General features: G+C 36.0%; 1 protein-coding gene across 1 annotated transcript; it reads left to right on the top strand.

Moving 5' to 3' along the window:
• Window positions 1-1,375: 1,375 nt before the first annotated feature.
• Window positions 1,376-2,323, top strand: LOC114115711 (olfactory receptor 4F3/4F16/4F29-like). The gene has a single exon (XM_027972194.2). The coding sequence runs from the start codon at window positions 1,385-1,387 to the stop codon at window positions 2,321-2,323; it is 939 nt and encodes a 312-aa protein (XP_027827995.1). The 5' UTR covers window positions 1,376-1,384.
• Window positions 2,324-13,167: the final 10,844 nt, after the last annotated feature.

Below are 13,167 nucleotides of genomic sequence, written 5' to 3'. Positions count from 1 at the left end.
TTTGTGTTGAATCTGTAGATTGCTGGGTAGTATGTACAATTTTAACAATATTTTAAAAAATGCATATTTTAATAATATGTCCAATCCATGAGCGTAGAATATGTTTTCATTTATTTGTGTCTTCTTCTGTTATTTTTTATCAATGTCATGTAGTTTTCAATAAAAAAGTTTTTTCACTTCATTGGTTATGTGTATTTCTAGGTATTTTGTTCTTTTTGATGTAATTATAATTGGGATTGTTTTCTCAATTTCTCTCCCTGATTGTTTTTCCCATATATAAATACAACAGATTTCTGTGTATTTATCTGTATCCTGAAAACTTACTGAATTTATTAGTTCTGTTTTTTGTGTGTGTTTGTGAAATCTATAGGGTTTTCTGTATATAGTATCATGCCACTTGGAAACAGTGACAGTTTTATTTATTCTTTTGTTATTATTTTATTATTATTTTTTAGTCTTGTCTGATTTCTATGGCTAAGATTTCCAATAATATGTTGAATTAATGTGGCATTAATGGGCACTCATCATCTTCATCCTAATCTTAGAGCAAAAGCTTTCAGTTTTTCATTACTGAGTATTTATGTTAGTGGTGTGTTCGTTGTATATAGCCTTTATTATCTTGAGGTGTATTTCCTCTATACAAACTTTGTTGAGAGGTTTTTATCATAAAAGGATGTTAGATGACATGGTCTCTTGAGTTATATGTATGTCTTCATCACCATCATCACCATCAACATCATCATATCATGATTATTCAGCAAGTGTGAAGAATATATTATCAAATATTTGTCATTTATAATGTGAACAATGCCACATAAGTAAAGCATACCACATTTTATTATTCTTCATAGATCCTGTGTTTCTCACAAATTGAAGGATTGTGGCAGTAATGCATAGGGCAATCTGTTGGTGGCATTTTCCCAACAGCATTTTCTCACTTAGTGTCTCTGTGTCACATTTTGGTAATTTTCATAATATTTCAAACTTTTTCATTATTATTGTATTTGTTATGGTGATTTATAATCAGTGTTGATCTATAATCAGTGATGTTACTACTATGACTCATTAAAGGCTCAGATGACAGCTAGCATCTTTTTTAGCAAAAAATGTATTTTTAACTTAAGGTATATATATTGTTTTATACAAAATGCTGTTACATATTTAATAGACATATATTTTAACAAAGCTTTCATATGCACTTGGAAACTAAAAATTCATGTGACTTGATTTTCTGTAATATTTATTTTATTGCAGTGGCCTGCAACTGAACCCATCATCTCTGAGGTATACTTGTATTAATACCACTCTTATCCCTAATAATAATAACTTCTTTCATATTTTGTTAGTTCTCATTATTTCAGCAGCAGCCCTGTTGGCTGGATTGATGGATGGAGGGAATCACTCGGTGGTGTCTGAGTTTGTGTTTCTGGGACTTACTCATTCATGGGAGTTCCAGCTGCTCCTCCTGGTGTTCTCCTCTGTACTCTATGTGGCAAGCATGACTGGAAACATCCTCATTGTGTTTTCTGTGAGCACTGATCCTCACTTACATTCCCCCATGTACTTTCTACTGGCCAGCCTCTCCTTCATTGACTTGGGAGCCTGCTCTGTCACTTCTCCCAAGATGATCCATGACCTTTTCAGAAAGCGTAAAGTCATTTCCTTTGGAGGCTGCATTGCTCAGATCTTCTTCATCCATGTCATCGGTGGGGTGGAGATGGTGCTGCTCATAGCCATGGCCTTTGACAGATATGTTGCCATATGTAAGCCTCTCCACTATCTGAGCATCATGAGCCCAAGGATGTGCATTTTGTTTCTGGCTGCTGCCTGGGCCCTTGGTGTCAGCCACTCCCTGTTCCAGCTAGCATTTATTGTGAATTTGCCCTTCTGCGGTCCTAATGTACTGGACAGCTTTTACTGTGATCTTCCTCGGCTCCTCAGACTGGCCTGTACAGATACTTACAGACTTCAGTTCATGGTCACTGGAAATAGCGGGTTTATCTGTGTTAGTTCCTTCTTTATACTCCTCATCTCCTATATCTTCATCCTGTTAACTGTTTGGAAACGCTCCTCGGGCGGTTCATCCAAGGCCCTCTCCACTTTGTCAGCTCACATCACTGTGGTTATTTTGTTCTTTGGTCCAACTATGTTTATCTATACATGGCCGCATCCCAGTTCCCAAATGGACAAGTTTCTTGCTCTTTCTGATGCTGTTCTCACTCCTTTTTTAAATCCAGTCATCTACACATTCAGGAACAAAGAGATGAAGGTAGCAATGAAGAGAGCTTTCAGACCATTCGTGATTTTTAGAAAGATTTCATAGTGTTAGAAGGATTTTATCCTGATCATCATATCACCTGTATCTGGAATTTTAGAATTAGCTTTTTTTGTTCATTAGTGATTAATTTGAGTGTTACCACTCTCTTTATGAATGCTCCTCTTCCTTACAGATAATGAAGATTTAAACAAATAAAACCTTAATTCAAAACTTATATTGATTTATATGGGATTATACATATGTGTACTAATTATAATCATTTCTTTCTAGGTAGTTTCTTTGGTTCTCTTTTCTCTTGAGATTATAAATTTATTATTATTTCAATATACCCATGTATTTACTCATAATCTGCCCCTTGAGGTAACTAACGTGCTAATTATTCAATTGCCATTAAATCTAAGTATACTGTGAAAAGATAGATAGATTATTACAGTCTCCTGAGACTCACTGAACAGCCACAATAGCAATAACAAAGAGATAATGAAAAAGTCGATACAGACATTTAAGTCAAATCATTAAAAATACATAAATAATCCAAAAAGGAGACAAGAAAGGGTAAAGAAAAGAACAAAAGCTGGGACAAACAGAAAATAAATGATAAAATGGTAAAGCTAAATGACCATTTTAATAATCTCATTAAATATAAAGGTCTGCATACTAATTGAAGAAAAGTATAACCCTAAATATATTCTGTCTACAAGACAGAATATGAGATATATATATATATATATGTAGAAGAATGGAAAGTATACCATGTAAATGCTAATCAAAAGAAAATGGGATTCATGTTAATGTATGGCAAAACCAATACAATATTGTAAAGTAATTAGCCTCCAATTAAAATAAATTTATATTAAAAAAATAAAATAAAATAGTTTTTAATAAAAGGAAAAAATAAAAACAAACAAACAAATAAATAACTTTCTTGCTAGCAAGGGCAGGATTTAACTACTTAACAAAAAAGAAGAAAATGGGAGTAGTTATATCAGTTAGAACACAGGAAACCTATATAACACTATCTACCAATTTGATCCAGTAATCATTTGTAGAACAACCTACCTGACAACAGCAAAATGTATACTCTTTTCTCAAGTGTGACATGAAATATTCTTGAAGACAGAACATATTCTGGACAATAAAGCAGACTTACCAAATTAAAAGAATTAAAATAACACAAAAAATTATCTGAAAGTAATAGAATTAAACTAAAAATAAATTGAAGGATATCTGAAAAATCTAATAATTGGAAATTAAACACTATACTTCACATAATACATAGGTCATAAAGAAAGTGATAAGGGAAATTACAAAGTATGTGAGTTGAATGGAGATGAAAATACAATATTAAAGTTGGTGGAATTCAGCTAGAGCAGTGTTTAAAAAGTTTACACAATATAAAGCTAATATTAAAAAACAAAGAAATTATTAAACTAATACTGTAATATTTCACTTTAGGATGAGAAAGGAAAGTTAAGTGGCTTAGTCGTGTCCGACTCTTTGCAACCCCATGGACTGTAGCCTACCACTTTTCTCTGTCCATGGGATTTTCCAGGCAAGACTACTGGAGTGGGTTGCCATTTCCTTAGGATGAGAAGAGAAAATTAAATATGGATAAAGGAAACAATAATGATAATAGAAAAAAAACTTCTTGAAAATAGAAAAATCTATAAAGAAATAACATGAAACCAAAAGGAATTTTTTGAGAAATATCAATACAATTAAAAGAGATTGCTGAGAAGGCTAAATTGTCATTATTAGAAGGGGAAAATGTGATCTCGCTTTACTCGAGACACATCAAGAGAATAATCATAAGATATTATAAGTAACTCATGCCCATACTTTTAATTCTAATGAAACATTTTAATTCTTGAAAAATGAAATATACAAGTTGACCCAAGAACAAACAAACAACTTGAATAGTCTTATATTAGTTAAGGAAATTGAATTCGTAGTTTAAAAACCTTCCTCCAAAATCTCTAAAAGTCCAGATAAATTTTACTGGAAAATTCTGTCAGACATTTATGGAAGAGATAATATCAATTTTACACAAATTTTTCCAGAAAATCATAGGGAGGGAACTTCCCAAGTTAGTTTTTGAGATCAACATTGCTGTGATATCAAAAAAAGACACTACAAGAAACAAAGCAAAACAGAAAACTACAGACCAATATTTACCATAAACAGAGACACCAAAATGCTCAACAAAGTATTTGACAGTCAAGATGGGATATATATAGATGTGATAAATACATCATAACTAAGTGGGGTTTGGTCAAGGAATGAAAGGCAGGCTGAACAGTTCAGTTATCAATTGACAGAAAAAAAGATTTAAAACTAAAAAAGTTTAAAACTTTAAAAAAAGATTTAAAACTGATTGTCTTAATAGATGTAGAATAAAACATGACAAAATTAAATACCCACGGGCTTCCCTGGTGGCTCAGTCAGTAAAGAATCCACCTGCAATGCAGGAGACCTGAGTTCACTCCCTGGGTCAGGAATATCCCTTGGAGAAGGAAATGGCAATCCACACCAGTATTCTCCTGGGAAATACCATCGACAGAGGAACCTGGTGGGCTACAGTCCATGGGATCTCAAGAGTCAGACACGACTTAGCAACTAAACCACTATTCATGATAAAAATTCTCAATAAAGGAAAAAAAGAATTTCCTTAATCTGATTAAGAACATCAACAAAATCTTACAGCTAACATTATATTCATTGGTGAAAGACTGAATGTTTTCATGCTAAGACTGGGAACAAGGCTAAGATATGCATCCTTACCATTCCTACTTATAATCACACTAGATATCCCAGCCAGTGGAATAAGGCAAGAGAAAAAGAGACATGGTTTAGAAAGGAAGAAATAAAATTATCTCCATGCACTAAAGATAAGATTTTCTATATAGTAAATTCTAATGAATGTGTAAAACAAGCTTTAAAAACTAAAGTGAGTTCAATAAGGCCACATGATTCATGTCAATATATAAAATTCAATTGTATTTCTACATACTGAGGATGAACAGTTGGAAACCAAAATATTTATTTTAAAGATTCCATTTATGATAGCACTTATAAACATGGAATACCTAACTACAGATATAACAAGTGTATGTTGATAATTACAAAACACTGATGCAATAAATCAAAAAAGATACAAGGTGGCTCAGATGGTAAAGAATCTGCATTCAATGCAGGAGACCTGGGTTCAATCCCTGGGTTGTGAAGATTCTCTGGAGGAGGGCATGGCAACCCACTCCAGTATTGTTGCCTGGAGAATCTCCATGGACAGAGGAGCCTGGCTGCAGTCCATGGGGTCGCAAAGAGTTAGACACAACTGAGTGACTAAGCACATCACAAATCATAAATTGGAACACTTTGATGTTATTCATATGTCAATTCTTGCCAAAGTCATTCATAGATTCAACAAAGTCCCAGTCAAAACACCATCAGATTTTTAGAGATATCAACAAACAGATTTTAAAATCTTTATGGAAATGCAAAGGAACTATAATAGCCAAAATAAAATTTTAAGAAGTAAAGTTGAATTTTAAAATGTATGTGTGTTAGTCGCTCAGTCGTGCCCAACTCTTTGTGACCCCATGGACTGCAATCCACCAGGTTCCTCTGTCCATGAGATTTTCCAGGCAAGGATACTGGAGTGGGTTGCCATTTCCTTCTGCAGGGGATCTTCCCAACCCAGGGATCAAACCCGGGTCTCCTGCACTGCAGGCAAATTCTTTACCGACTGAGCTACATAGATCAAATAACAGAAAGAAGAATCAAGAAATAAATCCACAAATATATTCAAACACAATTCAATGGAGAACAGGGAGTTGTTTCAACAAATTGTGCTGAAATAAACATTTATAAGGGCTTCCCATGTGGCACAGTGGTGAAGAATCTACCTGCCAGTGCAGGAGATGCAAGAGATGTGGGTTTGATCCCAGGGTTGGGAAGATCCCCTGGGGTAGGAAATGGCAACCTGCTCCAGTATTCTTGCCTGGAAAATTCCATGGATCGATAAGCCTGGCTGGTTATGGATTTGCAAAGAGTCAGACATTGCGCATACACACACAAACATTTATAATGAAAATTAAAGCTCAAGCTATATCTGACACCATATTAACTCAAAATGGTCATAGACCTAAATGTAAAATCTAAAACAATAAAACCTCTAGAAGAAAGTATTAGAGAAAATTTAGTCACCTGAAGCTAGTAAAGATTTCTAAGATATGAAACCAAAAACATAAAATACAAAAAGTTAGTAAATTGTTATTCAGCAAACTTGAAAATGTTTGCTCTGTTAATGCAGAGAAGGCAGTGGCAACCCACTCCAGTACTCTTGCCTGGAAAATCCCATGGACGGAGGAGCCTGGTAGGCTGCAGTCCATGGGGTCGCGAAAAGTCGGACAGGACTAAGCGACTTCACTTTCTCCTTTCACTTTCATGCATTGGAGGAGGAAATGGCAACCTACTCCAGTATTCTTGCCTGGAGAATCCCAGGGACTGCAGAGCCTGGTGGGCTGCCGTCTATGGGCTTGCACAGAGTTGGACACGACTGAAGTGACTTAGCAGCAGTAGCAGCTGCTCTGTTAATGAAATGACAACCCATATACGTGCGATGAGTATATTTGCATATCATATATCTGAAAAATGACTTGTATTTTGAATCTATAGGGAACTCTCAGTAATAAAAAAAGATGCAATTTAAATTAATAAAAGGTTTGAACAGATACTTTACCAAACAAAATCTGTAATTCAAGGAAGAAAGAATAAAATTGGATAAAGTTCTAAATTCATATATAGGCTAACCTTTTAATATCTGTGTAATTTAGATAATCTGTCTGAGAATATGTGGCAGTAACTACATCTACTTCATAGTGTGGTTGTGGAGATTTAATAGACTGTGCATGAAAGTGTTATTTTTGAACTCAATTTAACCTCAATTCCTTATATATTCTCTCCACCTTTTTTCATGGACTATTGTGTGGTTTTATCTCCATGTATTGGGCTTCCCTGGTGGCTCAGATGTTAAAGAATCTGCCTGCAATGCAGGAGATCTGAGTTCAATCCCTGGGTTGAGAAGATCCCCTGGAGAAGGGAATGGCTACCCACCCCAGTATTCTTGCCTGGGAAATTCCATTGACAGAGGAGCCTGGTAGTCACAGTCCATGGGGTCACAAAGAGTCGGACAGGACTGAGTGACTAACGCTTTCACTGTTATTCTTATATTATTATATATTTTGTGTTTAAGTTGAATATTATTGTAGTATCAACATAGAAATGATTAGACGATTAAACATTTTAAAGGACAATTTAAAAATGCTGCTGTGGCACTTACCTTTAATCATCATAAAGACTAAAATAGCTCTAGAACATGTTCAGCGGTACCTTTGTCATAAGAAACCTGAATGTTTCTCATTTTTCCTCATTAACAGCTTCTTTGCCTGGTTACAGTGGGAAAACCAAACGACCATAGGTGACGACCATAATCCCTCAGGCAGGCCAACTGGCTTCACTTTAGCAGTCCCAGATCTCCACAGCGTCACTTGGTCACTACCCCCTGGGGTTGTAATTAGCTGCTGCTCTGACTGTTTTATACAACTATTTGTGTGTGTCTGTAATGATCCTGCATAGGATCTGGTTGATTTTGGGAGAACTATATCTGTCTGAATCTTTAATGATGGTGTTCTCTTAGTTCCCTTGACAAAACAGGTAGGTGGGAAAAAAATAAAATCAGTAGTGAATAAATTACTACTAGCCAAGTTTTCTGTATTCCAGGAATGCAAAAACTGAGTTTTTCTGAAGCTCGCTGTGATGTTAACTTTCTGTGGAAGTTTTTTGCCGGCACTGGAGAAGGAGGATAGAGCAGGGATCAGGCCCATGAAGAGTCATGTATATGGACAGTTAAGGGTATGAATAAGGGGAAGTGCACAACAGGCCTTCAAATAATGAGCATAAATCTGTAGACGAATATCAGGGAACACTCATCTTCTTTTCTAAGTATCTCAAGTGTTTGTCCTCATGTTAAAATTTTTATTTTTTTGGTATTATGTGCTTTTCTTTCTGGCCTGTGATTTATGGTCAGTCTATCTTTTTTTTTATCATGCCACATATAATTTTTAAAATTTTTTAAAATTTTTAAATTTTTTTACTTTACTGTATTGGTTTTGCCATACATCAACATGAATCCAATCCACCACGGGTGTACATAAGTTCCCACTGGTTCTAGTATATAATAAGTAGAAATGTTTCAGCCCTTTGTAACCTCCTGTTTCCATTTTATTTCTCTGTCTTATCACCCTAATAGTTAAAGTTCTTTTTGGTTGATTTCAAGCTGCTGAGCATTGCTGGTATGTGTTACAACGCAGTGGCATGTAGAGTCTCTGAAAACTTTGTCTTCTAGCCCCTAATGGAGCCCTTTTATTCATTCATTTATTATTTGACAACTCATCACATTTATTATATGATTCATTCTTTAATGAACCCATTTGACATTTATAATGTGTGTCTATGATACTCTGGCCCTAAACTACTTGTTGCCAAAGTAGAAAACATATGTCAACTGGTATCTCCATTTCTTTTATTTCTTCTCTTTACTCTATCATCCCACTCTCTTCACTGTCACGATATTTCTCTACTCCCTGCCTCAGTTCTCAGTTTTCATGCTTGGTTCTTGGTTCACTTTTTGGCTTCTCTGGCTCACAGCCAGTTGTCCTGTCTCCTAGATTGTTCTCCCCAAGTCATTGGCTCCTTTGCTTCCTTTCACACTGTCAGTGTAGTATTCTCCATGGTGGGATCTTTGCTTTATTTCCTTTATCTTGTTTTTTTCCCTCTGTATTCTTGCTCTCAGAGAACAAATTCAGTCTTATATATTATCACTTTTACATGGGTTATGATATAATTATGTCTTGAATTTATACTTCTTTCCATATATCCTGTCCCATATTTCCACCTGGTATCTCACTAACATCTTAAACTCTATTTTCTCCACCTTTGTAAATTCCATGTCCAACTACCCTCTTTTAAAAAATGAATCCACAATTGACCTATTCATGCACATATCTTGGTGTCACCTTTGACTTCCGTCTTTCATCTTCACATCATCTTTAATCCATCACCAGTTTCTTTGGGTTTTTACTTCTCAATATTTCTGTGTTTTGTATCAATACTGTTGCAGATAAACTATGTAGTCCTCGTCAGCAACATGGCCTCCCAGATCTGCTTTATTTCATCATTCACTTAAGAGAATTCCCTGCTTCCATTGCTTCTTTCCTCCAACTGCCCTATCACAGTAATGGATAGAGTATCCTCCTTAATAACTAGCCTCATCATCAATTCCTTGCACACTCTCTGTCATTGACTTCCTGTAATAATTTAATGTCTTAAATATCTGAGATTAGTTCTCAATGTCAGGCAGAACCTAATCTGTACCAGTCTTTCTTCTCTTTTCCAAAATAATGTCTATGAAATAGACAGTCTGCATACTTCACCATTAACCTAGTGAATACCAAAGTTGTGTATTTTTAATATTTTACCATTTGATTGAAATGACATTTTAGATCCCATGTTCATATATTATAATATTTACTATGTCTTAAAAGTATGCACAGTGTTACATTTGCTATGCTGTCTTTTCTAATCATTGGAATTACCTTTTCCCACTCTTCTCATGTTTTAGAGGGTCTAGTCCACTTCTGTGACCTACATCACACAATGCCTGATGTATATTTATATATGTGTTTGATAAAGATTGACTTTGTACAACATTGGTCTTTCATGAGACCTAGTATTTAGAAAGCAAATTCACTTTAAATTAACAAAATGAATAAGTGAGATAAGAATGGGAATAGAACATTATTAAGACTTCAGTCTTGAATAACCATTTGACTATTATATGCCTAAACTGCCTCTTTTTTAAATTTGTACAGTCAAAGTGGAAGTCATAACTAAAGAATTTAATATGCCAAATGAAAAAGACAGTTTGGAGAAAATTATATTTTCCTTAGCAGCTGATATTGCATAGTTTGGCTTCCTTGTCTCAGCAGATCAATACATATTTGCTCCTGGATGGGCTCAGCCTTCAGAAATCCCTTGAAGCACCTGCTCTTGCCCTTTCTTCCTACTTGCCTCACTTTTAACCATAAAGACAAGATAAATATCCAGTGTTAGGGAAAATTTATGAGAAATTGAAATTTATGCCTTTGGATTATTGGGATGGCAGTAGTGAAAGGGGTACAACCTGATGAGAGCACTAAGCTTCTTTCTGCAACCTTAGGCTCTCTGGTTAATACCGCCCTTGAGAAATAAAAGTATTTGGGAAATATTCTTAATTGACTGGGTGCAAGTGTAGGCATAAATAAGGTCTAGTTTAAATATTAATAATTTAGAATAATGAGGATTCAGAATATCAGGAATAATTATCTATACTTAATAGCCACTTAGGGCTTCCCAGGTGGTGCTAGTGGTAAAGAACCCACCTGTCAATGCAGGAGACATAAGAGATTTGGGTTCAATCCGTGGGTGGGGAAGATCCCTTGGAGGAGGGCATGGCAACCCATTCCAGTATTCTTACCTGGAGAATCCCATGGACAGAGGAGTCTGGAGTGCTACAGTCCATAAGATTGCAGAGTCAGAACCAACAGAAGCAACTGATCACGCATGCCTATATACTAGGTTATGAGGTAGGTATGTTTACATACATATCATATATTTCTCACAACAACCTACAAGGGAGGTGTTATTATCTCAATGAGAAATAGTGAGAAAACTGAATCTCAGATAAAGTAACTTTGCCATGCTCACACAGCAAATTTGCAGCTGAGCTTCAACTAAAATAGAAAAGATCAATGACAAAGCCCAAGCTATTAATCATTCCACTATAAAGCATGAAAAGAAATCTGTGAATTTTTGCATTTTTGGACTGAAGAAATTAAGAGATGAATGTTTGAAAATGATTTCTGGACTTTTGAATATGAACATAGAGCCATGTGATAAATCCACCACATAGAAGAACCACGCCTTTGAAAATAACAATACTGTGACCCTAATAGCAGATGCTGCCCAGACAGAGAGCCCTCCTGGGATGGTAGAATATAAAGAAAACATACATGAGGGAGAATTCTATGTGCTTGTTGTCTATTGTCCTGTACACCTTTTTCTGCTTAGTCTATGACAGACTCCTCAAGTCGTAAGAGTTGAATTTTTTTTACTGTGAATTAAATGTATATATCATTGTGCAGTGTGAAGGCGACCTGCCATTCATTATCAAGTGTGGTTTTCACAGAAACTCTGTGAGTCTGACTAGGCAAGTAATAGAACTATCTGCCTTCCTTAAATGCAACCCAATGTTGCAAAGTCAGGAGCAGCCCTGACTCAGTGAATTAAATGTGAGAGGGTGATGTTCTCCTCAACTGACCTGGGTTCTCAGAAATCGAGGCTATGGTATTTCATACTCTCTGAACCCTGATGTGTTCTCTTGCTTCTTTTTTTTTTTTTTTGTCATTGTGCATATCTTTTCTAATTTCTCCTCTATCCAATCTTTAAGATATTTCACATATTTTAAATTCATTCTTTCTCTATATTTTATGTTTCTATGCACCCATAAACTTTTGGAAAACAGGTTGAGTGCTGGCTGTTGATTTGGAGATGAATGCTAGCTAATCCCCAAGAAATGTGTTGTAAAGCCATAGGTGCCTTCTCACTGAAAGTCTAATGGTCTTGTCTACTCTAAGTTTTTAAGTAAGACACTTTCCCTTAAGTGTATTTAAACTATTGAAAAAGATGATGGGGAGAATCAAGAATAATATAGATGGGCACGACTTTAATACAGCCTTGGACTATTAATGCCTGTGTGATCAGTTGCTCAGTTGTGTCTGACTCTTTGTGACCCTATGTACTTTTGCCTGCCAGACTTCTCTGTTCATGGGATTTCCCGGGCAAGAATGCTAAAGTGGGTTGCCATTTCCTCTTCCAGTGGATCTTCCCAACCCAAGGATCAAACCTGGGTCTCCTGCATCTCCTGCACTGGCAGGCAGATACTCTACTACTGAACCACCCATAACCTTTCAATCGAGAACTATCTTTTGACTTTCTATGTGTCTGGGTATATACCATGAACTATATACACGTGAATAATGGTGCTTGTTTGTGTGCTGAATCACTTCAGTCTTGTCCAACTCTTTGCAACCCTGTGGACTGTAGCATGCCATGCCCCTTTGTCCATGGGATTCTCCAGACAAAAATACTGGAGTGGGTTGCCCTGCCCTCTTCCAGGGGATATTCTTGAGCCAGGAATTGAATTTGTGTCTTGTTTCTCCTGCACTGCAGGCAGACTCTACCCACTGAGCCACTTGGGTAGCCTGTGAATAATGGTAGTTAATATTAAGGAGCATTGTCATATTATGTAATTCTAGATATTTCCCCAAATTTGTATATATCTTTCTTCTCTCTTTCAGTAATTCTTCTAGAGCCAGGTAAGTATCTATGCCCTTGAGCAGCTTACCCACCAGGTATTGCTGACAGTAGTTATCTTCTATACTTGAATCTCTAGAACACATCTCCCCTGCTACCCCCCAATCATCAAAATATCACTATTCAATTGACATATTGTATTCTGCATTAGACAATATTTATTATGTTCATAGTTCATAGTTTTTTTTTCCAACTGTTTTCTCAGGTATTTGATTTACAAGAGTTAGCAAAAGACTCACTATGAAAGTTCAGATCAGTTCAGTCGCTCAGTCGTGTCCGACTCGTTGTGACCCCATGAACTACAGCACGCCAGGCCTCCCTGTCTATCATCAACTCCCAGAGTCCACCCAAACCCATGTCCACTGAGGCGGTGATGCCATCCAACAGTCTTATCCTCTGTTGTCCCCTTCTTCTCC

Source organism: Ovis aries, chromosome 7 (genome assembly GCF_016772045.2).
Source record: "Ovis aries strain OAR_USU_Benz2616 breed Rambouillet chromosome 7, ARS-UI_Ramb_v3.0, whole genome shotgun sequence".
NCBI lineage: Eukaryota > Metazoa > Chordata > Mammalia > Artiodactyla > Bovidae > Ovis > Ovis aries.
The sequence above is the reverse complement of the archived record's forward strand: the minus strand, read 5'-3'. Positions and strand labels throughout refer to the sequence as shown.